General features: G+C 37.5%; 1 protein-coding gene and 1 long non-coding RNA gene across 3 annotated transcripts; one reads left to right on the plus strand and one right to left on the minus strand.

The window, feature by feature from the left end:
• On the minus strand, window positions 1-19,420 carry LOC146482717 (uncharacterized). Its single transcript, XM_085106791.1, has 11 exons — window positions 18,244-19,420; window positions 17,859-18,074; window positions 8,197-8,322; window positions 7,852-7,998; window positions 7,344-7,427; window positions 6,299-6,415; window positions 5,522-5,767; window positions 5,047-5,250; window positions 4,201-4,457; window positions 2,789-2,909; window positions 1-2,433 (listed from the first exon to the last, which is right to left on the minus strand). The coding sequence occupies exons 1-11, from the start codon at window positions 18,622-18,624 to the stop codon at window positions 2,281-2,283; spliced, it is 2,052 nt and encodes a 683-aa protein (XP_084962917.1). The 5' UTR covers window positions 18,625-19,420; the 3' UTR covers window positions 1-2,280.
• Window positions 7,203-25,965, plus strand: LOC146482718 (uncharacterized). 2 transcript variants are annotated; one of them, XR_014864052.1, is made up of 5 exons: window positions 7,203-7,322; window positions 7,927-7,993; window positions 22,075-22,921; window positions 23,435-23,547; window positions 25,231-25,965. It is a non-coding gene; the product is annotated as an uncharacterized LOC146482718 (long non-coding RNA). The 2 variants fall into 2 exon arrangements; XR_014864051.1 differs by lacking the exon at window positions 22,075-22,921 and having other exon boundaries at window positions 25,231-25,962.
• The last annotated feature ends 26 nt before the right edge of the window (window positions 25,966-25,991 follow it).

Consider the following 25,991-nt stretch of genomic DNA (forward strand, 5'->3'; position numbering starts at 1 on the left):
TTCACTGTCAAAATACTCCTTTTATTTCTCTTCCTCTGTTGATAAAACTAAGTTCTTCATGGCCATAAATCTCTCGACGTTAAAACTTCCTAAACGTACGACTTGTTGCCTTTTAATACGTGCAGTGTTTTTTTAAACGTTGCATGCATTTAAATAAATTTTACAATTTTACAACTCAAAGTTCTTTAACTTGCACGACAGAATAATACAATATTTACACCGCAGTTTAAAGATGCCGCCTAAACCATTTTACGTGTTCCCGTTGCCTAAACCGAAATAAACTAACAAATAACTAGTAGTTTTCGCGACAAACGAGGTAAGGAACAAACAAGGGGTGCTAATCATTTACATGGGAAACCCGAAAATTCCAGTTGGAAAATCAAATGGTACGCATCGTTCCATTTGGAGTACTTCTGAAATTATGGGCTTCTGGTCAAAGTGATGCATTTTTATTACTCCTTTGGGATTTACAGCTGATGTTCATACATTTTGCATGTTATCCATCTTCTGTTAAGACAAGCTAAATCATTTCGTATTTATTCCGAAAATTTCCATCCGGGTGGTTTGCGTAAATGGTAAGCACCCAAGATCACCCATGAAAACGAACTCGACAAAAGCGTAAAAGACAACGAAGAAAACTTCCCTGTGATTTCGTCTTTCATTTTCTCTGTAGGCAAATTACTTTGCTCGCATCGTTTGTCTGAAAACCAAGCAACCTATTACCTCTATATTTACAGTTCAGCTTTTATCATTAAAAGAGGAAAGAAATCATTAAAATTACTTAACGTCAGTTAAACAGTTCTCTCAACTCTGACCGAGGATATCTCAAGGTCAGTTTAAATATAAATAACAAACAACTTCAGAAAAAACTGAAAATATCTTTAAAAGATATGAGAACATTATTAATTCTCGATGTCATTAAACTAAGGTCGGAACAAAATATTGTACCTTGCCAAACACTTAGATTATTTTCTTTCAAGAAAGGCCTAAGATTGGTGAGAGTTGTATTTTCAAATTAAGAGCTATATATAATTGGCCTCTAACTTTTGAGTCTGTGGATAAAATCGTCATGCTCAATACCTTTCATTTTAAGGGTCGGTCGACACCAATTTTTAAAATCGATCCGATCCGGGTACGATATATACCGACACTTGGCAATTTTCACCGTGCGACGTCATTGCTCAGCTTGCTGTAGGCTACGACCACACACTTCGAGTGAAGTTTCAACGACACAGAAAGAACCATTTTGGACATCAAAAACAGTAAAATACTTTGGATTACAAACATTCACCGAAAACAGAATTTCCTGGAATACATAAGAATGTGGAACATACAAGTCACGTGGGCAGTATCGAAACTGAGATATCGGAACAACCAGTATTCTCGATATCTTTCAAGGACACTCCAATATCGATGGTATCGAATGTATTTTTTTAGTGTCAATAACGGCCCCTGTTTAATAAGCGGTACAACTCTATCCGCAGTTTTAGTGTATGGATGAAATGCCAAATTATTGCCTGTCAAATGAAAGGTACTGAGCATTATTTTTAAGCGTTTCTTCTTACTCCTTGGAGTAAAGGTGAAAAATGCTGCGTTGCACGTTAAGGTGGAAATTGAACGCAAGTTAAAACACACGAAAATTACCATTAATTTAACTTAATGACACTCCATAATTAATACTAGATAAATAATTTAATTCATGACATTAAGTCAGAGAAATTTTTTTTTAGACATTGTACTAATAAAGCTTTTACTTGTCAATAATTTCCTTTAGTGACCAATCAAAACCGAAGCACGCCACACGATGGACCAAATTTAGATGAATGTCAAAGAGACACATAAATGGCTTTGAAAAGAACATAGAGGAAGTATATTCCTTCTATTGTGGGACAACTATTTTGAATCAAACATACCAGAAAGTTTATAAAATCTATAAATGGACGAATGGCGAAAGTTTTTTTATGAGAAGTTGAACAAACGTGGCAAGTAGTGTAGGCTGCAATAACAAAGGAATTGATCGGAATTATTCCGGCTAATACGAATGCGTTCCCCGCGAATGGCCTAGTTAGAATTATGACCTCTAAACGGTGCGTATGGAAACGAGGCTATAAAACAACCCACTTGAGATCGAGACTTATGCACGTAACCACCCTGGAGTTCAGTCTCCACTCGTTGTAAGATGATCGACAGCGAGCGGAAACATTGAAGGTATTAGAAACTAGTGAACGCCTTCTGCTACCAACAGCACACACGAACACACCCTGTTCTATAAATTGGTCATCACAGAAGGTGGCTTTGCCGTCGATTGTTGTTAGACCAGTTCCAACGTGTTGGTCGAGTAAAAGCCGTCACTCTCCGTCTTCTTGGGTTGTCATCTTGTTCTGATTTCATTTGTTTTTGTACTTGTTCATCAATTAAGGAGGCCATGTCAAACTGAAAAGAAATAGAGGAGCCTGTCAGTTTAGGAGAGGCACCTTCTCTGACACTTAGCCCTTGAAAAGCCCTTTTAAACAGATTTACCTTGAAATGAATGTCGCTTTCCTTGTCTTACACTGATTCCCAAATGTTCGAAGACTCATAAATTTATGTCGCCTGTTGCACTTTGAAGGTTACCAAACACTCTTGCCCGAGTTAAGAATACTACCGGTACAAACAATCATTTTATCATATATAATCGAAACTTCGGAGCTTTGCTACTCATCTGGAATTTTTGGAAAATTATAGGAAGCAAAGTTTGTATGTCTTTTGGGAGATTGCAGAAAAGTCATGTAGTGGTTTATACACTTACCTGCCAGTCTTCCAGTTGTTTTGAGAGAAGGAGCTTTTGTTGAATAGCCTCCTTTAGTTGATGATCTAGCTCCTCTCTGTCTTCTTTTGTCTTCACCAATTCCTTGGCTATCTTTTTCTCCCTAAAACAATTGAAACATATACTCATTATGTTTGAAAACTAACTAATTTTTATGATTTGGTGACTTTGCACCAGACCTCCCTTCAGCAAAGAGGCTAACGGAAATCAGGAAAAAACCTAGAGGTCACGGCCATTTTGCTGTATTTTGGTCAAAACTACCCAAATATATGACGAAAAACCTCTTTGCTAACATGAAATTGCTCTTAGAACACCGGGAAGAAAATCTTTAGGGATTTCTACAAGGAAGAACTTACTATAATTTTAGCGACTTCTCTAAATAAACAAGAAGAGCTTGGTTGTAATCCATTTCCATCTTAGCCATCCGCAGCCATACATAATTAACACTAGTTTCTGTGCACTGGAAGGGTTATTGTTAACAAAACTGAACCATTATTTTAATGACTCCATCGATTGACGTGTGTTTTTTGGCCATTCAAAGTAACACTAAAATAGGTGACACTGCCCTTTTAAGAGCAGGGCATGGTAACTAAAACGGAAGGTCCAGTACTAGAACTAGATGGAAACCCATGATCTACTAGCATTGGTATTCTTACTCAACCCACGCCACTACAAAAAGGTATCAGTCTCTGATCATGGGCAGACAAGGGGAAGACCCTTCTCCAAAATTGCGGCCGAAAATTCAAATAAGTTAAAATTAAAAACGTATCCCAGCACTAGAAAGAGCACTTTTACTTTAGTAACCCTGTAAACTTTCAGCATATCAGGTGTAATATCAACTGAGAAAATGTAAGTTGAAAAATGAAAAATTTACAGATGTTTGTATGACTGGGGGTATGACGTATAACCCCAGTCACAGAGACGTCTGTAAGTTTGTCAAATTTCATCTTACATTTCCTAAGCTGATATAACACCTAATATGCTGAAACTTTGCAAGGTTACTAAAGTAAAGGTGCTCTTTCCAGTGCTGGTATCAGTTTTTCATTCAGTTCAATTTTAACTCATTCAAATTTGTTGCCGCCATTTTGGAGAAGGGGCTATTGTGTTCCTGCTGCAGCAAAATATGCTGCACACGCCGAGGGGCTTTAATTGAAGTAGGGACAAAACCACAGCGCTTGCATAACTGGGAAGGCCGCCTCTGCTACTATCAAACCCTTCTTGTTCCTTGTACTAACGCGCTCAGCCAAAATAAAAACAAGGTGAGGTGGTCCCTTAAATATGGTGACCTGGTTAAAATTAATATGGTGGACTAGTGTTCGGCCATGCAAGAAAAGACAGTCATTTGCAAGAGATGATCTATTAGGAAGGTTATGGAATGCAACAAATGGCCTTACCTTTCTACAGCGTCTTTTCTTTCCTGTACCGCCTCGTTGTACATTATATCAAAAGCCAGTTGTGATTCACATTCACCTTTAGCTAATAGATTTCTCTGTTCTAGTACGCGTTCTATTTCCGCGTCTTTTCCCAGCAGTCTCTCGTTTAGATTAGAGATTTCCTCCTCCCTTTTTCTCGAATCTGCTTTGACTTCTTGGAGTTCTTCCTGTAGGTTATCGATACTCTCATGAGCCTTACATAGTTGTTGCTTGAGATTCTATAAATTAATATTAACAAACAATTAGCAGGTACCGACTGACTTATAGAAAGCAGTTTTACATTGAAATCCATAGACAAGGGATACATTTACCGACAAAGATGCCCGTCTTAGGAGATTGAAGAGAAAAGGCCGGTTGAGGTACAACACAGGGGCAACTTCTTTACCGAACGGAAAAAAGATAGCGGCTGTACATTTTACCACAAACACTTTGCGAATCTAACACAGGGAGTGGCCCCATAGAAAGCCTTTTTTTTTTTTTGCGAAATTCGTCCAAGTTGTACTTACAACATTCTGTATGCTAGGGGTAAGTATCCAGCACTTTTCTGTGTTTTATGAGCATTTTTGTGTTTTCGTTTTAAAACTCCCTTTCAGGGCATCTCGCTGTATTGTTATTTTTTCCAATAAACACTACATTTGACCAAAGAGGGTGGAAGAAATTATTTTAAGTCTCCGTTCACCTGTAGCCTGCGGGGTTTTCTGTGTGAACTTTCATAAATTTCCCACTGTTGTTTTTAGTAGTTATTTCTAACATGCTCGTGGTCATTTACCATTACTATTCATTTTCTGGGGGGCTGACTTCACTCACCGTTGTTCTCGTGCTGTTGTCGCTAATCATTTCCTCCAAAACACCTCTAAAACTCTTTACAAAAGTCGTGAGGCAACCCCGTTTGAAGTCCGAGTCGAGATCCAATTCTTCGACTTCAATCGAGTCCAAGCTTTCGTGGGAACTTCGGAGCTCTTCGTATAACGCTCGCAATTCTTCGTGCGCCTCTTTTACCTCCTTTTTCAGCTATAAAAGTGATAAAAAATCATGTTATTTGAATGCTTAACGATACCTGCATGGGTTTAATAAATCCGAATCCGAGTCTCCTGTAGCTCAGTGGTATAGTATCCAAACTAGCAATCGGAAGGGTCATAAGTTCGACTCCTTCTTGGGGAACTCGGATTTTTTTTTTTTATCCGAGTATGCCTGTATCACTGACTGAATAACACATCATGCTCATGTATTTACCAGGCTTAAAATAAACCATCACATTTATTCCAAATTTATAGCTGTTTACCTGAGCGTTAGCTTTCTCTTCTTCCTCAAGCTGCGCGTAAAAATCTCGATTTCTCGCTACAGATTCAACCTCGACCTCCAGTTCGTCTTCCGGATCGGCGTCGTATTCCAGATCGCTCTCATCACTGTCTTCGTCACTTAGACTACTGTACGGCCTATGCCGCTTCTTTGACTTCAGTCCTAAGCCTAGCGACGAGGAAGCTTGCAACGGCTTGGGAGTACCATGGAGACTCGCAACTGTACGGATCTGAAAATAAAGGCAAAAGATTATGAACAATTGCAGGGGTTATTCCTAGGCTAAGAATTGTCTTCCGAGGGCCCATTATGTCCACTCCTGGGAGGGGGAGGGGGTACACCCTATAATGGACTAAACAGGGAGGGTTCGCCCAAAAGAGGTATATATATAAAAAGAGAAGGGATCACACGAGCCACAGTATAGAAAAGGGCAGGGAAAGCTGTCATTTAGGTATTTAAAAGGGCCTTTCAAGCATCTCAAACAGATCCACGGAAAAGATATGAAGTTTTTCTACTGTAAGTACGAAACTTTTGAATGCAGAGGATCATAAGACGCACAAATAAGTTAAATTGTTCTGAATACGTTTCGCTGCCGGATCTCTTCTAGTAGAGCTAAGATGAACGTGCCAGACGCAACTTTCCTCCCCAAAGAGACGTCTCGTTGGGGAGGAAAGATTACCTAACGAGCCAAAAGAGCGTCTGCGAGGGAGGCTAGCCAGCAAGCCACCCATGGACATTTTCGTAATAAAGATGGTAAACTCACTAGTCTTGACGTGCCCGTGCCTAACTTCTTGTGCTGGTCGTCATCATCCAGTCCTGTCACAGACAGGTCGGAGATTTCTGAAAACAGTGACGTTCTCGACAGCTGGTCCATTGATGCCTGTTGATGTCAAAGAAAAGCACAGCTGTGAGAAACCAGCGTTTACTTTAAAATGCACGGATGCTTTCAAAGTCCAATTCGCTCCTACTGATTATTTCAATTTTTTTTTCAAGAACAATAAGGGAATGTAATATTCTTCCAGAAAATGAAATCCGTATGGCAAATGACTTGAATAAAGTTCAATAAAACAAAAACAAAAAAAGATTAGGCAAGTTCAACTACACCTTTCATTTCTATTATCTGCTATTGTCATACATGATGCACAAATCACTGACAAATAAGCGTGTGCGTTCCTTACGACACTGCTTTGTCTCTCGCCAAACATCGGATTTTTTAATTTCGATACTTGTCGATCAAAATCGATCAAAGTCGATAATCACAAGAAACTATGTGATCGACTTTTATCGAATTCCGATATTTGTCGATTAATTAGTATCGAAATCGATCGACAACGATCGACTTTTATCGACTATCGAAATTATCGACATGTTACGTCCTGTATATATAGAGAGGAAATCAGCAAACCTAAAACCCACTAAATCGCGCTGAAATGGCCAAAATACGGCACAAAAACACTGGCAAGATACCGAGGAGACAAGGTAAGCCATTTTTTTTTTCAATTCATGCCATTTATTTTCGATTCCAAAACACGTTCGTAAATTCCCATACAAACCCTTATAATTTACGCCATTGCGTAACACTCAGATCATCGTGACACTCAAATTACAAAGGTCAAAGCAAAGGTCTCTATTTAACGCTCATACAGCTTGGGATACCTGTGGTTTTTTCGGAGTCAAATCAAGATGGCCGCCAAAGGGGCGCATTCTTCCGCGTCAGTGTTCAACACTTCACGTCGTTTTTAATGTTCTGGTTATTCAGTATCAGGACAATTCAGAGTTCTTTGACGGTAAGTAAAAGATGTGTTTACCTGCATCTTTATTTCATCAATCTGATCCTGCAGAAAGACATTGAGATCTTTCGATTCGTTGAGCTCTTCTTCACAATGTGCAAGCTGAGAAGAGTGAAAAAACAGGTTTCCGTCTAAGTGTTTGTCTACGTGTTTTCCCAACACTCGGTAAATCCCATCTGAGTTTGGACTAAATGATTTCTCTTGTCCAATGAGGGCACTTGGATGCCGGTTATATATAATAATAACTAAAGATGTATCAATTTGTCCAACGATGTTAAATTTTGTTCACTCTGTGCTGGTAATAAATGATGACCTCAAATAAATCTTGGGATGCTAAAGTCAAGTTTAGTCAAGTTATCAATCAGTTTGAGAAGTCTGCTGTGAAAGAATTTAACTTTTTTCAATTTTCACGATTTCAGTAATATTTATTGTAGGGCCTCATATTTTTATCTAAGTCTTATGTTTAAATAAAGCTGATGATGATGACGGTAACCTAACTTGAGAAGTTGACAAGACACTTCCTTACCTGGCTCTTGCTTGAGGTCAGTTTTTTCTCCAATGATTGACTTTTTGCTAAAAGTTCTTCTACTTCTTTTGATAGGGTTTCCTTGCTTGCTGCAAGATCAGAAACTGTTTGTGCCATGCTCTTTTTCTCCCCCTCTAGCCTGGTAAGCTGATGACAAAAAAAAAATAATTACCATAACTTACTAGGGTATCTTCCATTGACTGGATTCTAGATACAGTAAGAGTAACCAGAATAGTCCACCAGTCACTTACATACCCTTTGAGTTCTGAGTGTACCTGTAACTTTAATCTTCAACCCTAACCCACACATGATAACATAATTTGACTAAAAAAAGTTAGTCATTACCTTTCCCCAGAGCTCATCAATCTGATCCATTTGTGTCAATCTATCATCATCCACGCTAATTTTCCTACTGATTTGCTTCTCAAGAAGGCTATGATCTCTTCTAAGTTGTTCATTTTCTGCCTTTACCTAGAGTAAGGATAAAAATAAATTCTGTTGATTATTTAACATTACTCTTTAAAAGGTGTTAGTGGGGGGTGGGGGGGGGGGGGGATGGTGGTGATATTTTGGGATTGCTGTGGTTTGATATTTTTGTGGTCCCTGACCCAATGATTTACTGAAAAAATGTTCTGTTATATTTTTAACTGAAGTGCACTCCATGAGATATTAATGGTGAGATTGAATTATGATTAATTTTGTGAATAGATTGATACATTTGAAAAACAATTAATTAGGAATTTGTAAGTTATTTGGCCTCATCTGACAGAGTACACAGTTTATTTACTAAATTTAAGTTCAGAAAGTTTCCTTTCAGTGGTTTCTTTACAAAGATTTAGGTTTCCCTTAAGTGGAGATATGGTGAGAGTGGTTGTTGTACTCTCCATTCATTATTATCAGAGCTAATAAAAATTTTAGAAAACATTTGGTGACATATATCATTCAAAAATAAAATGGTATATCCCTTTATGGCTGTTCATTTCCCCTCAGTGGGATTTTGTCTGTGTTCATGCACCTAGATGATTGTAATGATCTGTCACGTCACCTTTGTAGTGTGCGCTTTGTCTTGTTCTTGTCAACATGGCCATGTACAGTTTGGCTTTGTACGAACAAATGTTTTTCAGAGTATAAAAGACTAGTTTCTTTTAGCACAGTTAAGGTTAAATGTTGATAAGACATGGCTTCTAAATCAGACAAGAAGCAACTTATGACCACCTTGAAGGTGGAATTCAGTAGAAACAATAATGGCACAGACATGAAAATGGTAAGTATGATAACTGACATTTATGAGAACAATAACAGTCCATAAAGGACAATTTTTTAATACATGCATAGTTAAAATGAAACAAAGACAAACTTTGATAATTTTATGGTTTTGTCCCATTACTACCCATAAACTTCTAGTGCACAGTCAACTGCACTTTTGAGATGAGGCCTGATTCAAGCTCTAGTCAGAAGAAATAAGAAATCACTGAGGGTGTGATGTAATATGTTCAAATGTGTAAGCCTCATGCTTGAGCTTGACAGCCCATTACACAAGTCAACATTTCACACCTTCACGTATTTACACATGTTTAGAACTACCACAGGAAATGTGTTCACAGGCAACTAATTACACGGAATGCCCGTAGGGAAGGCCGTGTCTAGGTTTGGGCCGGGTATCTTTTTTTTCCTTCGTAGTAGTAACAAATTGGCACATTAATTTATGCATTAAAATATCTCCTCCCCTAGTAGGGATGTATTGTTCTGATTGTCTTCGACAGAAGCGACCAATCAAAATCTATTATTTAGGCACATATCATGAGAGAGGGGACCCACTCACCCCTTCCTGTGTGACGTCAAAGCATCATTTGATTTATTCATTAAACCTACATTAAATTCTGCCCTTTCCCAGAAGGGATCTATTGTTCTGATTGTCTTCAACAAAAACGGCTCAATCAAAATCCATTATCAGCGCGTTTATCACCAGGGAGGGGACCCACTCATCCCTACCTGTGTGACGTCAAAGCAAATCATCATTTAGAAGGTTGTTTTCATTCAATGGCGGCCACATGTTTGAATTTTTAGACTCTGATCTGCCGTTTTCAGAAAGAAAACAAACGTTTTTGAAGCGGTAAATCGAAATAATAACTTCTCAGTAATACTCGACAGTTTAAACGGTGAAAATTGGGAGAGTTCACAGCGAAGAAACAACGCTTTGACAAACAGATCAAATAATTCAACGCGGAGGAAACCAGACCAGTTCAAGTGGGGGTTATGACATTATTGCAGAGTTATTTTCGGTATGATTCCCAGTAACACAACGATATAGTATCACGCGGTCTCTCTGAATTAAACCATTCAATTATTTCAATTGCGCAGGGAGGATAGTTTTTAAAAATCTACGAAGCATACAATGGGGAATAAATGAGGCTACATTAAGCATTCCGTGTAAATGCTGACTAAAGGCATCTTGTTCTAAAACAAATTTTTATATGAATTATACATCCAACAAAGCAAGATGGAAAATAAAATTTTGTTTCCATAAGAAATTAAAAAATTGATTGTCCAAAGACAAATGTATTAATCAGATTATAGCTGAATCGTTTCACAGATGAATGGGTAACTTTGAATCTTGACTGATTAGCTCATTCTCCAATAATTCTTTGTTTGAAAAATCTAAGAGGCATACACATACAGTGTGAACAAACATTTGGCTGCTTAATAAGCGTTTATGGCTTTCTTGTTTTATTTTGAATTCTTCCTTTTGATGTAATTTGACTGATCTATTCACACAGTCCTCAATACACTTGATAATTCTCAACAAAAAATTATTGTGTACTTCATAATGGTGATCAAGGAAGTTCATACTTGATTGATGTGATTTTGGAAGAAAGTAGTTGAGAAACCCATAGAGAAGTGGCTCAAAATAGCTAAATAAATTTTGCTTGGTTACACCAACTCTAACTGAAAACCTGAGTGTACCAAATTCTATTTAAAATTATGACAGCAAGCATCAGCCCAGTGTTTATTCTGGCAACCACTTTATAAAGATATATTGTGTTTCTTAAAATAAGTATTTAAAATAAATATTTTATTAAATTGGGATATTATGTCACCAAAATGCAGATCATTTTAGAACAAAAATAAATGAAAAGTTATCCCAAAATATCAGTGTTATTCTGCTGGTAACATGCATAAAAATATATTTTGTTTATCGTGGAAATTATATACCAGTATTTAACTGCATCTACTACAAATTTAACTGTGTTTTTCAAAACAAATATGGTTTTCTAGACACTTGCCATTTTAAGTTATATGTGGTTTGAATTATGCTGCTGCTAATACAAGAACTAACACCTCTAATTAAAATGTTAAGTCTTTGGAAGCCACAAAAATACCAATAAAATGTCAATGAATTATTAAATACATTATATAAGCTGTTTTAAATTACTTCTGACAAACACTGCATTTGTGGTTTCTCTGTGCTAAATTCTTTTTCTTTTCAGCTAGTTTAAGTTGCAGTATTGTAAAAATATTAGTAACATTTCTTTCCTCAGTTTTGCCTTATTCACTAACTTATTAAATCAGTACAGTTTTATGGATGCCTCATGAAAATTATTCCCTCCTTCTTCTAAGGTATCAAAACCATGTTTTGTGCATTATTGATGTCTAAACACTTGGACTTTAGATGAGTTAAATAGGTTATTATCATTTAAAAGACAGGTGACCACTTTCAACTACCCTGCGAGCAGTGGTTTCAGCACCCGGTGGAGAAACCACTACAAGCAGGGTAACATTCAACGTAACTTATAAATATCTTAGGTGAATATTTAAAGCAGGCTGAATAAATCTTATTTGGTCCACTTTTATCTCTCTACATTAAAACTATTTTAACAATCTCAAACTTCTCAGGGCTTAATCTGAGGGCTAGGCACAGGAAAATTAACCCGTGGTGATTAACTTATTTTGGCTTGTTTGACCATCTAATTGACCAAGAGTTTTCTTATGCAAACAATGACATCATTTACTGATATTTCAAAACTTAAATGCAAGATACCTTCAATTCCACCCACAAGTAAAAAAAGCATTATCAAGGCAGGGGAGGGAAATACATAAATAGAAGTAAAGGAAGAAAAATTATGAGTATGTTACTTACAGTACCAATTATTGATAACTAAAAGTAATAAATTATAATTATCTTTGACATGTGCACTCTTGGGCATGTACTATAATGATACAGCCTTGAAAAGCACTAAGCTTATTTTAATTAGTTCACTGGATTAATGATCTGGGTGATTCTAAGATCACCCAAAATTAAAGGGGCAGTGTCACCAATTTTTAGTGTCTCTTTGAACAGCCATTAAACATATTTTTGCAAATGGAAATGCTAAAGTAATAGTCCAGTTTTGTAAGAAATTACTCTGTCAGTGCAAAGGAACTAGTATTAGTTAGCTTTGGCTGCAAATGGCCAGGATGGAACTGGATTACAACTTGAAAAAATTGGCCAATCTTTTCAAGTTATTTCCCTATGTACTGGGAACAATCACTAGAAACTGATTTTGGCTTGTTCTTTCTCCAAGAAATCAATTGATATTTTCTTCGTGGTGCTCTAAGAGTGATTTCGTTTAGGAGCAAAGGTTATTTATCAAACATTTGTGCAGTGCTGACCAAAACATTGCAAAAATCCTGTGACAATGCCCCTTTAAGTTGTGTAAGTGCCATCAAAAATGATTTTTGCTTTATGTGTGTGAAAGAACTCAACCTCTGAACTATTCATGTGAATAGTGTTGAAAGAAACAATGCCGTGAGAAACAGTAGGAAAATATTTGCTCTAGGTCAGTTTCTCAATGGCCGTTATTGTTAAACTTGACATCTACTTGCCTCCACTTTGTTCAGAGTACATGAAATATCACGCCAAAGTAACATTTCAAAACGAAAACTTAGATTTGACTAAAATGAGTCCTTCCAAGGGATACAAGTGCCATGGGCTTTTCAAGACCCCCAACAAAATGTAATGACTCAAAGGTACAGTTAAAACTTGTAATATGACATTTACCTCACTGAGGTACATGCGGGGACCAACCTTGTTGCTTAGGACTGTGTCTCATGTATATAGATACATGTGATATGGTAACATATGGCAACTCCTTATTGGAAGGCTATTAAAATACATTTAGCAACTTAATAATTAAAGCAATAGCATGTCATATCAGGGCAAGCATAATTTCCTGTTGATCAGTCTCCAGTGGCCATTATAGCTAAACTTGGAATTAGTCTAGCCAGGGAACCTTTTTAAGATTTGGGTGGTTTTTCATATTAAAACTGTTTTGGAAAAAAAATGATAGACTGGTCTCACTATATACTTAATGTATGCTGATGCAACAAATTGAATGTCAACTTAAAAAGAAACATTTCTCATTTAATTTCTGTATGTCGTCATGAGTAAATCTTACCATTTTTTATATCTTTTAGAAATCTAAAAGATCTGCATTGTATGGATGTTTATGAGCTGCATGCAGGCCACTTGGTTCATGATGATCATATACCTGGCTTGATTTAGGGACGCACATGTTGATGATCAAAGCAATTGGATGTACCATTTAATAATCAAGGGTGATGGTGGCTGATTCAATGTATTTCCAGTTGGTATGATTGAACGTAACGCGAACGTAATGCAAAATGGATGGTAAATATTTAAAAGAAAATGTTTTCCTCTGAACTTTTAGGATGGGTCAAGGCTGCTTCCTATTACAGGAAGCCGGTAGCCTGGGATGCCCTAGAAAATGCTCTGGGTGCCTAATTGTTTTGCAGCAGCACCTAACACTTCACATGTTGGGCTCCTAACTTCTTGGCTTTTGGCCTTGTGGGCAAATTTTCTTAGCAACAGCCTAATGTGGGTACATAAAATTACCTGCATGCTGTCAGGAATTATCTTGTAAAAGCGGTTGCCTTTTTGTGTGTGAAATATGTCTGAGAAAAACATAGAGTGGCCTGTGGTATCTGAGATAATACTTACACAGTGGCAAAATGAAGAATAAGAATGTCAATTTTCGGGATAATTTTAATTTCCGGCACCTAGTCAAGCGTGATCAGTTGGCAAATACAGTTTATTTTCAATACTATAGCTATTCACAAATTTAGGCAAATAATATACTAGAAGCCTTCCTCTTAATTTTCAAGATGGTTTTAAATTTTCTGTTGCCAAGGGAGTTCTTGACCAATTCAGTTGCATAACAATATTGACACCTATTTTAAAAAAAAAAAAAATGAGAGATCTGGTTAAGGATGAAAAGTAACAAAAATATTGAAATTAAAAGTCACATAAAAATGTTTTCCTCTAAATTTTTACCAATAAATTGCCTTTTAGTCAATGGTGATCTTGTCAATAATTATTTTTAGCCACCTTTTATATTGGAAATATTTTTAAAGTATATTTAATAGTGTTAAATGTTACTATATTAATATATATATAAATATACAGATGTGCCGCAAAATAAGAGGAAGTACTTTCCTAAACTGTCTGTAGTTAAGGGTGATCTCACAAACTTAGTTGCCTTTCCATATTAAATCTAATATTTATGAAAGAAGTCATAGATTGATGTGGGAAATTAAGAGGTTTGAAAGCACTTAAGCTGTATGTGTCTGTATCCCAAGCACAAGATAGCTAGATGCCTCACCCAAATTAGTCTATTTTTTTGTTAAAAGAGGTCTACAGTACATTAATACACCAGAACTGAAGGCTTGACATGAAATTATGTGAACCAGAAATAAAACATACAGTTTAAACATTTGTTTTTATCTTGAAATTTTGATTCTTTGTATGCATGTACAACCTTTAAAATGACACTTCAAAATTTATAGAAAAGTTTGGTGGAAAGTTGTCCAACATATTTTCTGTCATTCAGAGCCTTGATGAATAGCACACAATAAGTTGCATTAACTTAGCAACAAAGCAGTAAAAATGGCAAGTCACCAACTTAGATTTTGAAATAATTTGCAAAAACAGAAATTTTAGAGGTTCTTTCCATGGGTCTGAGGTGTTGTCATAGTAACCAATATGATATCACACTTAGCCTTAAAGTATTGCACATGAACAGAGTTGTAAAGATATTATTTTCATTAAATATTGTAGTTTGGCTGCATGATGAGAAATGTATATTTTTTGTAACCTTTCATTATTTCACTAACAATATGACAATTAAAAACCTTGTGAGCAAGATGTTTATAAATTCCTGCCATCAAGCATGACATTGGCAAAATATGTTAACCTTCTGTAGTTCAGTAGCACGCTAGCGGATTTTGTGTCTGCCAAGGGAATATCTTCAAATATAATTTATATTTATATCACTGCTGAATAATGTGCTGCAATTTAGACAGCCTACTATGACCTTTGAGCTTGTCTGGCAATATCCTGCATGATAGATTTGCTATATTGGGTCTCATCGGCTTTGTGCCTTCTACATGTACACAAAGACAATTTGTCAAAGCTTTGCTGTGGCCAATGGGAAGAGTGATTGCAGTCACGTGCACAAACATCACTAAGTAAATGATAGAGGTGTGGTCACTCATGCATAGCTCACTTGAAAGAAAAAATCAACTTTTCTTCAGAGTACTGCAAGTAGTCTGATCATGACTGAGTGATAAATCTATCTAATTTGATTAGGACGAAACTTCATTCAGTCCCCAGCTATAGCAAAACGTTAACTAGCTACTGTACAGTTTTGGGGTCTGAGAATGAAAGCAAATTCTTTCAAAAGAATCCTAGACTAAAACCAAGAATGAAAGCATCGGTTTCTCAAGAATGAAACATGTTGCCATTGTCTCAAACACCCCAGGACTTTTTTTAAGGCCGAAGATTTCATCACGCAGCCTAAAAAGTATACATATATTATTTTGTAACAAAAGTTTTAAGGAAAGTTGATTCCAGAATAAACAATTTGTCTATATTGCCTGAGTTCTGTGGTCAAAATCATTTGTGTGGGTAATACAAAGGAATTTCCTTTGACTTTGATTTATTATCGCGTATTTGTTCCTTCAGTTATTATAATAAGCTAGAACTAAACAAAATGATCAAGTTTTGGTAAAAAACAAACTACGAAACAACAGAACATGGCACATGAAACAATTAATCACTTTCAAGCTCCAAATAAAAAAAATATCAGAAAACAGGAAGGCACCTTTTTCTATTTAGGAATGTTGTGAGTGAATAGACAGAAATGATTGCCTTTGTTAAGTTTTTGTTACACCGCTCAACGTGGAGGGTTCATTTGAGAATAGAATTCAATCAATGTCTTTTCTCACAAAGGTAAAAATCCTAAAAAACCAAATGGAGGTTTTGTAATTTAATTTTAGATTTAAAAACTTTCTAAAAACTTGCTAAGAGTTGCATACGTGACTTTTTTGTCTTTCATATACAAAACATTAAGCCTGACCCTGCAGAGATGTTATTTTTAGGCAGGCTAATTACCGGTAATCCTGTCGCACGATTAAAATCACTGTTTTATTTTACCTCTACACTCATTCCACACTGTTACCTCTCTTAAAACATGACAAAATTTGCCTTTTTCAAAGGAGTAGCCTTGAAGGTTTTGACACCAAACATGTTTTGATTTTTCAATCATATTGATCCATAAGTTAGCCATGCGTTACGCCCTCTTTTGAATATTTTGTAGCAGAGAAATAAACAAAAGTCCTTTCTGCTCATGGTTTACTAAATCTCTCAGCAGTATAAATTCATTTGAAGTACCATGAGGAACCCCTCACTATGCCCCGCTAGTTGTCTTTGTTATTTAATTTTAAAGAAGGCTATACCTTGATGCTAATTAAGGGTGTCGTGGAGAGAACTGTACTATTTTGTAATATTGCAGTATTGGGCTTAGTGCAGCCTATTCAAAAGCCAGGACAGAGTCCTCATTCAACAAAGAATATCACATTGAGATCATTTACATTTGAAAATAATGCTACAGGTTACAAAACATATTTTCTTGTGTGGTAAACAGCCCAATAAAGTTGATAGAAACTCTTAAGACAGAAATCTGGGGCGCTTGTTTATATAGCTCTTGAAGGAAATCAGCTGAACGACAAAAATTCCAAAATGATGCCATGGCACGAGGCCCATTGATGTAATGTACATAGACAAAATCAACAACATTTAATTGCAGCTGTCAGTAACTTTAATTACAGCACTTATTTATGGAGATTACGCACACTAAAATTTTGAAACTTCTTTCAAAAAAACTTGAATTAAAAAAATATTCATACCGGCGTATTGCGGTTTGCCGTTCTAGAATTTGCCAGGAACACGAGAAATCGCGTGAAAAAGATTTCGGTGACCAGTCAACCAGAGCCCGCAATTTTACTGACACGGAAACGGGAATGTAGATTTACTTGCGACAAAGAGACCACCACAGCATATATATTATATGTAGGATCTTGTAGCAGTGACTCAGCATAATCCAGAAGGAGAAACAGCATTTCAGATAAATGAGTCATTTTGAAAGTACTTTACTCTCAAGTGTACGCAAGGTGCAAATAACATTTGGCGACAATCCAATTTACGGTGTTGTAAAGGCTATCGCAATTCTGATCTTGTTCTGTACGTTCAAAAGCAATACAGTTTTCGCGAAACGCTATCTGGGTGGTCAAGCCCTTTATCCATGTGCCTCGTTTAAACACTGAACTGCTTGTTCGTAATATTCAACGATGCTGACGGAATCGCACAACTTCCTATCTCTGTTATAGCTCGAATTACCATTAATAAGCAATGGTTTGAATCGGGTTTCATGAACGTTTCGAGACACCAAAAAACCTAATCCGCCAAAAATAGTTACCGCTTATTTACACATCAAATTTCCGGTGAAAAAGTCCGCAACATTTCCTCAACTGCTTGCATTGGCAAAACACAAAATGATTTTGCCGAGGTTATATAGCTGGATGCATTCTTGATTCAAAACAACAGCAAACTCAGCCTTCCGCACTCCCATATACGCCCTTGATATACAAGTATTAATGATCAAGCTTCTTACCTTTTGAAGATCCGATTGAAGTTGTTCGTTTTCTTCCCTTAGTCCAGCAAACGTTTCTCGCTTGCTTTGGTTGTCCGTTTTTGAGTTAGACTGTAATGTTTTCAATTCATTTCGCAGCGCAATCAAATCTGCCTGCAGTTCGTGAACGCGAGAATCGTTTCCATCCTGTAAGCGTTCCACTTTTAATTTTAGCTCGTATTTATCCTGTTCCAGCTCCTGAAAGAAAGAAGAATTAATTTGTGGTTAAAATTTTGCTGGTGATAAAATTTATGCCAACCGAGACATTCAAGAAATCTCAGTGACAACCCGCTCTGTTACAAAACAAACCCAGTCGTGCGATAAGTGATGAGATTGAAATAAAGAAATATTCATTCAAACGTCTTACTTCTACAGCTTGGGAGTACTCTTCTTGTAACAGCTCATACTTCTGATTAAGTTCCTTATTTTCGTCAAGTAAAGCTTTTCCCAGCTCTGCTGCTAATAGGAGATCTTTGTCTTTCTGCGCTAACTGCCTGTAGATGTCATCATTGCCTTCAAGTTCATCTTCAACGTCCGCTAAAGCTTGGCTATCTTCGGTTATTCCGTTGCAGAAATCACGTTCATATTCACAGCCATCTTCCTCGAGACCTTGTTCGCCGTGAAAATTATCAACTCCAATTTCATAGTCGTTCATATCCAAAGTATAAGCGGCAAGCGTTGGGAACTTCATTTGCTTTGCGTCCAATCGACCGCCATAATTTCCACGCATGAATAAGCTATCGCACATGACCAAAAGAAGAGAAGACGTAATGTTTTACGTAGAAGAAAACTAAATTTGCATGAAACTGCTATTGTTTTTCGTTGCTGAGCGATATGCGACCTTACATCCACTTCGCCAAAATGCAAATTTGAGCGAATTTGTGCTCTTGATGGCTCACCACTGGTTGGACCAATCGCACGTTTTTCCGCGCTCGTAGCCAATCAAAACAAATCGAACAAAAAATATTGACGGAACCGACGGCAAACGTAATTTGCAGACAACGTTAACGTATTTCGCAAAAACTCCGTATTAATGAAATAATAATAATAATAATAAAAAATTGTTCGAAACTTTTGCTGCCCACGTCTCCAGTCGCAAATCAGAGTTGTCGAAATGTAAACAAAAGCGGAAATTTTTAGTTCTCCTTTCGGCCGTAGTTATGTGGAAGCAAGAGGGGATGAGTTAATCCTCTCTTGGTGGAAGTAAATAGCTGAAATATCTCGAGTTTTAAATGGCGTTTTCCCCTGAAAAGGTCATTTATCTTTGCAATAATCGCTTGCCTTTTTTCCCCGATGGACAAGCTTAGAAAATGTTACTTTAGATTTTATCAACGTCCTCCACGTATGGCATTTTATTTTAAGAACTGTACTCAAAAGCCTTTTTATAGTTTTTTCCTTTTTACATCATGACGAATTTCATGAAAAATCTACTTTTTGGAAGTTTAAGTAAGTGGGTGGAAAAATTAACAAAGAAACAAGAGATGGAAAAACCGCCTGATAGCTTAAAAATAAAACAATAAAAGTTGAATGACAAGGTACGTTTCCATAACAGAGATTGTATACATGAAAGTTTCATCATCTGTTAAAGTCGGAAGTTAGGTTCAGAAAGCGTTCGATTGACTGTATTCCAGAATAAGAGTAAGCGGAATAGCTGCTAAATTTCTCTTCTTGAGTAAGTTTGGAAAGACATTCTGCAAATGTTCGCTGATCTTAAGAGCCATTTTGTACTCCAGTAAGTTCAAAAACCTCTTGTGAGAGTTTCCTTGTCATAATTGTAGGTATTCCTATTCCGAAATAGGGTCAATCGAACGCACCCTAAATTAATGTGATGAATTATTCTCCGCTTCTCTATATACAAACTGGTCTGAAAGCGATGAAAGGTTTCTGAAGGAAGTGAAACCTTGCAAGAGTTTTACTTCGAAAGTATCCTTCATTTCGATTTAATCATCGCTTACACACCGCCTTGAAATACTGCGCGCTACCAAGGATTAAGATTCGCGCAGGTAGACCACTATCTAAGGCTTAAAATCATGATATTGCTATGCAGCTCAGTTATAGAAAAATTTAGTAAAAACTTCCTTGTACGTTATAGCGTGCCAAACATAGTTGTCGAATGTCGATAGCACAAAATTGGAGCCTATGAAAACATGAGATGTCGTCCCGAATCAAAGATACCGGAAGTCCATACGAATTGTTATAGACTTCTGATGATGACACTCGGTCACAGAATTAACAAATTACTCACGACTATTTGCAATAAAGGACGGTGTGGATTTATATTTGTTGTGGTTATGTCTTTCAGAACATGAAGAAAAGAAACAGCCGTTCTCCTGTCCGAAATTGCTGTAATTGATACAAAAATGAATTGAAAACTGCATTCGTTTAACCCCCAATGACCTTATAATCAGCTAGTGGGTAAGACCCGATATATTACTTCAAAGCTACAACAAAACTTCTTCTTTGCGCTTCCTCGCGTATTTATTACCTTCAGAGAGATGTAGCTTGACGTTTATTTTTAGCGGGGATTTTAATATGACTCGGACAATTTCGGTCTGAAAAAATTGCCCCACTGAAGTTAAAGATGGGAACATGACTACATTGGCTCCAGCCTGTTTGGTCCGGTAATGGAATATGAGATTGTTACTCGTTTATTAAGCATCAGAACGTTGCGCAGTTATGTATAATAAATAGCTAGATGCGAAAAGTCTTGCCTTTATATCTTCCTTCAATTTTCTCTGAAACGGGATTTTAGGAGAGCTACGTGTACATTTTCAACGCACGGAAAAAGCCTTTTTCCGTGCGTTGAAAATGTTAACGCATTACGGAAAATGCAGTTTATCGAGTTGTCACTTCTGAAAATACTTCAATGTTTGAATGAATTCTTGACCTTTCTTGCTTATAAGGATCATCGAAACCGGATTTTAGGGAGCATAAAAGGTTGACTGACGAGGTGGCGGGAGAACGAAGTAATATTTAGCATATTGCACAAAAAACCAACTAATAATGTGCTTGCCCTTTCAAGGTTCACTGAAACCGGATGTGGCAGTGGAGAATACGGTAATAGCATATTGCGCAAAAGTTATCACATCATATTGGACCACACTTCAAGGTTCGCTAAAACAAGCGCCCTTGAGGAGATAGGGAAGAGGGTGATGGAGAGACGAAACTGTGGTAAAGAAAACAGAGACCTATGTATTACACGTCTCGTCCAATAAATCCATTACAAACCCGGTTATATAGCGCAGGCTATCAGTGTCTAGATATTCTACAGTAACTGTCACTCCCTAAATTTTACCGATAAACACTGTTGTTCTATTCATGTATGCTCAACTCTAGCCTTCATGTTCTGTTCTTTTCAAGACGTCAATATGATTTCTTTCGCTAAAACTTGGTAAAAACCCAAATAAATATTAAGTTATAGAGGTTGGCTTCTTTGTGATTACTGATCGGGCTACAAGAATATAGTGTTGATATTGAGGCTCGAGAAAAAGCAGATGGTTATTATTACCAACAGAGCACCTTGAACGCGGTGAAATTCGGCGGCACTACAATGCACCGGTGCTGAGGGGCCGGTTGTTCAAAAGCCGATCAACGTTAATCCCAGATTAAGAATTAACCGAGGTTTTCATCTCGCTCATTGAAAATGTTTTTAAATGCTAGTAAAGAAAAGTCAAAGTCAAAACTGAGGAACAAAAATCTTTTTGGAGAGTCTTCATTGATTAGTAATTAAACTCGAATCAAGGTTCACGTTAACCCAGGATTAGCTTAATGGGCTTTAAACAACTTGGCCCTGAAGTTTAAAATGAAGTCGAACGATTGTAATTGGTGTTAAAAGAAATAAACGAAGAAGCGCTCTTAAGTCGAATAAAGTCGGGAAAAAAAATTGAGTCTGAAATCGGACATGTGACACATCAGAGCCTACTAGTTGTAAAGCGTTGCTCAATACGAGCCCCTTCTTGGAAGGTCATCCGTTCGAATCCTGTTGGGAATACTCCGATTTTTTCCCCAGTTTATTCAACTTTAACTGACAGCGCTTCTTCGTTTATTTCATTTTCGTCCAAGTAAACACCGCACTAATCAGAAATGTTTTATTTTCGGAAGAATTTCATCATATTTATATATGTTTTGCTTCCACAAATGTGCCACCGGAGGCATGTTTAAACTCGCACGCCGGTATCGCCAATATGCCCTTCCTCAGATGTAACACCGGCAATATCAAGGCGGGTTGACGAAAGTGAAAAGCGTAATCTGCGAGCGACGCTATGATCCATTGACTTATGTCCGACAAACCCGTATTATTGCCGTGATGAGAGTTACTGGTTTCTCTTAAAGCCCTTACAGTCAACCAAGAACTAACCGGTTGACGGAAGAAGGGTAATTGAATCACTTGTCAAAGAAGAGAGACAAAGAGAAAGAGTTGACGAGAGTTAAACTGAAGTCACAGAAAGTGAAAAAAATAAATAAATCACTTTATTTAAGTGTCAATGTATTTAGCGCAGAGCACTAATTGGGGACACTTTCTAAATCGAATTGGAATTTAGAAGTGTTGGAGATTAGATTGGCGAGAGTTGAACCCCACTGAGACCACATGCGTGGAAGTCGATGAGAAGTGCATTTTGATAATCAAAGAAGCTGACGAGAGTGAACGAGAATTCAGACTCACTGAAAGCACATGAGATTAGAGGAGAGTGCGTGAGAGTTGATAAGAGCGCACGAGAGTTGATAGTAATACGAGCAGGTGGAGAGCTGAAAGGAATTAACCTGGATCACTTAGAAGACATGCATGTGAGTTAATGAGATGAGAGTTGATGAGACGTCATCAGAGTTGATGATCAAAGCGCATGAGAGTTGATGAGAAGGCGTGGGAGTTGACGAGGCTCACAATAGTTGATGAGGGCGCATGAGAGTTGATGAGCCGTGAAGGCGCATTATAGTTGATGAGAGCGGGTGGAAGTTGATGGGAGCGCACGAGAGTTGATGAGAGGGCGACAGACTTACAAATGAGTACTAGAATTGGCGAGAGTTCAAACTCACTGAGATCGCAGGTGACTGAAAGAGAGTGTACGAGAGTCTGACCAAAGAAATGCCAGTTAATGAGAAGGTACGCCTCCATAACAACTGATGGCGTACATGAAAGCATCATCATCTATTTGTGTTGGAAGTTAAGAAGGAATCAAATTAAATTGATGAATTGTACGCCGCTTCTTTATATACAAACTGGTCTAAAAGCGATGAGAAGTGAAGCCTTGAGGAAGTTTTCCTTCGAAAGTATCCTTTATTTCGGTTTATGTGAAGATGATGTTGAAACAAAGCTTAGAAATATAGCAAATTTAGCATATACTTCCTTCTTCGTTGTAGCGTGCTAAACATAGTTGTCGAATGTCGATAGCAGATTGGAACCTATCAAAAAATAAGATGTCATCTCTCAAAGATACCGGAAGTCCATACGCACGGTTATAGACTTGTGATAACAATCAACTGTCACAGAATTAACACATTACTCAGCCTATTTGCAATGAAGGACGTTGTGGATTTATTTTTGTAACGTTTACTTTCAGAATACAAAGAAAAGAAACAGTCGTCCTCCTGTCCGAAATTGCTGTAATTGATACGAGGATGAAGTGAAGACTGCACTCGTTTAACCTCCCATGACCTTGTAATCCGCTAGTGGGTAAGACCCGTATTACTTCAAAGCTACAACAAAGCTACTTCTTTGTATTAGTTTGACGTTTAATTTTAGTGGGGATTTAACTATGAATCGCACAATTTTCCGTCGGAAAATTGTCCCACTGTCCCACAAGATGGCAACATGATTACTTTGGCTCTAGTCACTCCGGTCAATGGAATTAAGATAAATCATGATTCAGGATCCAAGCCTGATAATAGTATTAAAAAAAGGTAGCTATTTGCGGGAAGTCGTGTCTTTATATTACCCTTCAATGTTCTCTGAAACGGGATTTAAGGAGAGCTACATGTACATTTCCAACGTACATGGGGTGCGGTCAAAGTTTTAACTCATTACGGACAACACAATTTGCTGAGCAAGGAAGTGAGTTGTCACTTCTCAAAATACTTCAGTAGTTGAATGAATTCTTGACCTTTCTTACTTAAAGGATCGTTGAAACAAGATGCTAGGGAGCTTAAAAGGTAGACTTACGAGATGGCAGGAGAATGAAGTATTATTTAGCATATTGCGCAAAACGCCAACTTCCTGACGATGGATAGAGTTTTTGCCCCTACTTAACCTGTTGTGCTTGCCCTTTCGAGGTTCAGTGAAACCGGATGTGGAAGTGGAAAATACAGTAAAAACTCAACAAATCAGATCATACTGGACTGTCCGTCAATGCTCTCTAAAACCATATTGGGTGGGGAGGGGGGGGGGGGGGTGGAGATACTAAACCAAGTAAAGAAAACAGAGACCTGTTATACACGCCTCGTCCCATAAAGTCGTTTTAAAACTGGTTATAAAGGCAGCACAGGCTATCAGTGTCGAGGTATTCTGCAGTCACACCCTAAATTTTACCGATATACACTCATGTTCTTGTCGTGTTTACTTCAGCCTTGACATTATGTTCGTTTCAAGACGTCAATATGATTTGTTTCGCTAAAACTCTGCACAAACCTGAAGAAATGTTTAGTGTACTATGGGAGACCATGGGAGAGAGTAGGCAGTCAGCCCTGGCTAAAATGCATATATGATTGCCTGTCAATCTTGACAAGATAGTCAATTTGTTCGAAAGCCTAAACCCGAGAATGATGCAGTTTACCAGCTTGTTGTATGACAAGAGAGAGTGAATATCTTCATCCTCTCTTGTGTATTACTATCAGCAGATCGAATAGCTATCAGAACTTGACAGGGCGCGGAATGTACATTGAACTTTGTTGTTTAAGTTGAAAAAATTATGCCGTCGAAATGATGTATAAAGCTTAAAAAGCTGCTGTAAAACAAAGTTCTGATTTGTCTAAAATGGGTCTCAAAATGCAGGAAATGAGGTTTCTGGGAACCTAGATTTCCAAAACATTTCCGGGGGAACATGCTCCCGGACCCCCCTAGTAAGAGCGCCTCCGCCGTTCAGCAAAATTTGGGGCTCAACGAACACCCCTATCGAAACCTTAGCTACGCGCCTGGATCGGGTAATATAGCGCTGTTGAAAGTAGTCAAGAGAAAACTAAAGCGGATGACTATTACAGAGCACCTTGAAAGTTTAATTTAAAAAGACTTTCGGCGCATAGTTTTTCGACACTGACGCTGAAGTGTGACTGATGCCGCTGATGCTGAGACGACTGAAATAGGTAAAAAGTCAGTTTATTTTCGGAAAAAAATTTCATCATATATGTATGTTTCCTTCCACAGATGTTCCACCGGCGGTAACTGTCCAAACTCACGACGCTATGATCTGTTGACGTTTGTACAAGAAACCCGTATTTAATGCCGTGATGAGGGAACATTGGTTTCTCTAGCCGGTTGACGAAAGAAAGATAATTGCGACTCCCTGGTCAAAGAAGAGAGACAAGAGAAAGAGTTGTCGAGAGTTAAATTGAACTCACTGCACAAAAGCGAATGAGTTCACAAAAATTTACCGGTCTCACCGAAAGCACATGAACCGGAGTGGAGGAGAGTGGATGAGAGTTGATGGTTATATATGAACAGAACTGACCAGTGACGAGAATTCACAGTGCTCACCGGTTCTTTGTATGAAAAATATCTCAACTTCTCTAGCTTTCAAAAGGAAATCTTTGACTAAACTTTTAAATTCTCACCTTTAAAGTACTCTTTCGTTTTTTCAAGAGTGAATTTGCAGAAAATACTCTCCCTGGCCGAAATGTTCGCAAACCAAGCGAACAGTCGAGTCAGACAACTCACAAGTGAGGCTCAAGTGAGAACTGAGCCGTTGTGCTTTTGGCGCGAAATTTTTTGGTAGCCGTCGAAAATTTTGGCGCGAAAAGGCCAAGAACCAAAGAAAGTTGACATAAAATGGCCGAAAATGGCCGGTGAACCTGTTTTAGTAGCTAATTTTTCACTTTCTGAAGAACTGAATTATTACGTGTCTGTAATATAATCTAACACTGTGCTATCAAGTATACCACATTGCAAAGTTCGAGTGCTTTTGGAAA

The sequence above is a fragment of the Pavona decussata genome, unplaced genomic scaffold, assembly GCF_977016875.1.
Source record: "Pavona decussata unplaced genomic scaffold, jaPavDecu1.1 SCAFFOLD_44, whole genome shotgun sequence".
Taxonomy (NCBI): Eukaryota; Metazoa; Cnidaria; class Anthozoa; order Scleractinia; family Agariciidae; genus Pavona; species Pavona decussata.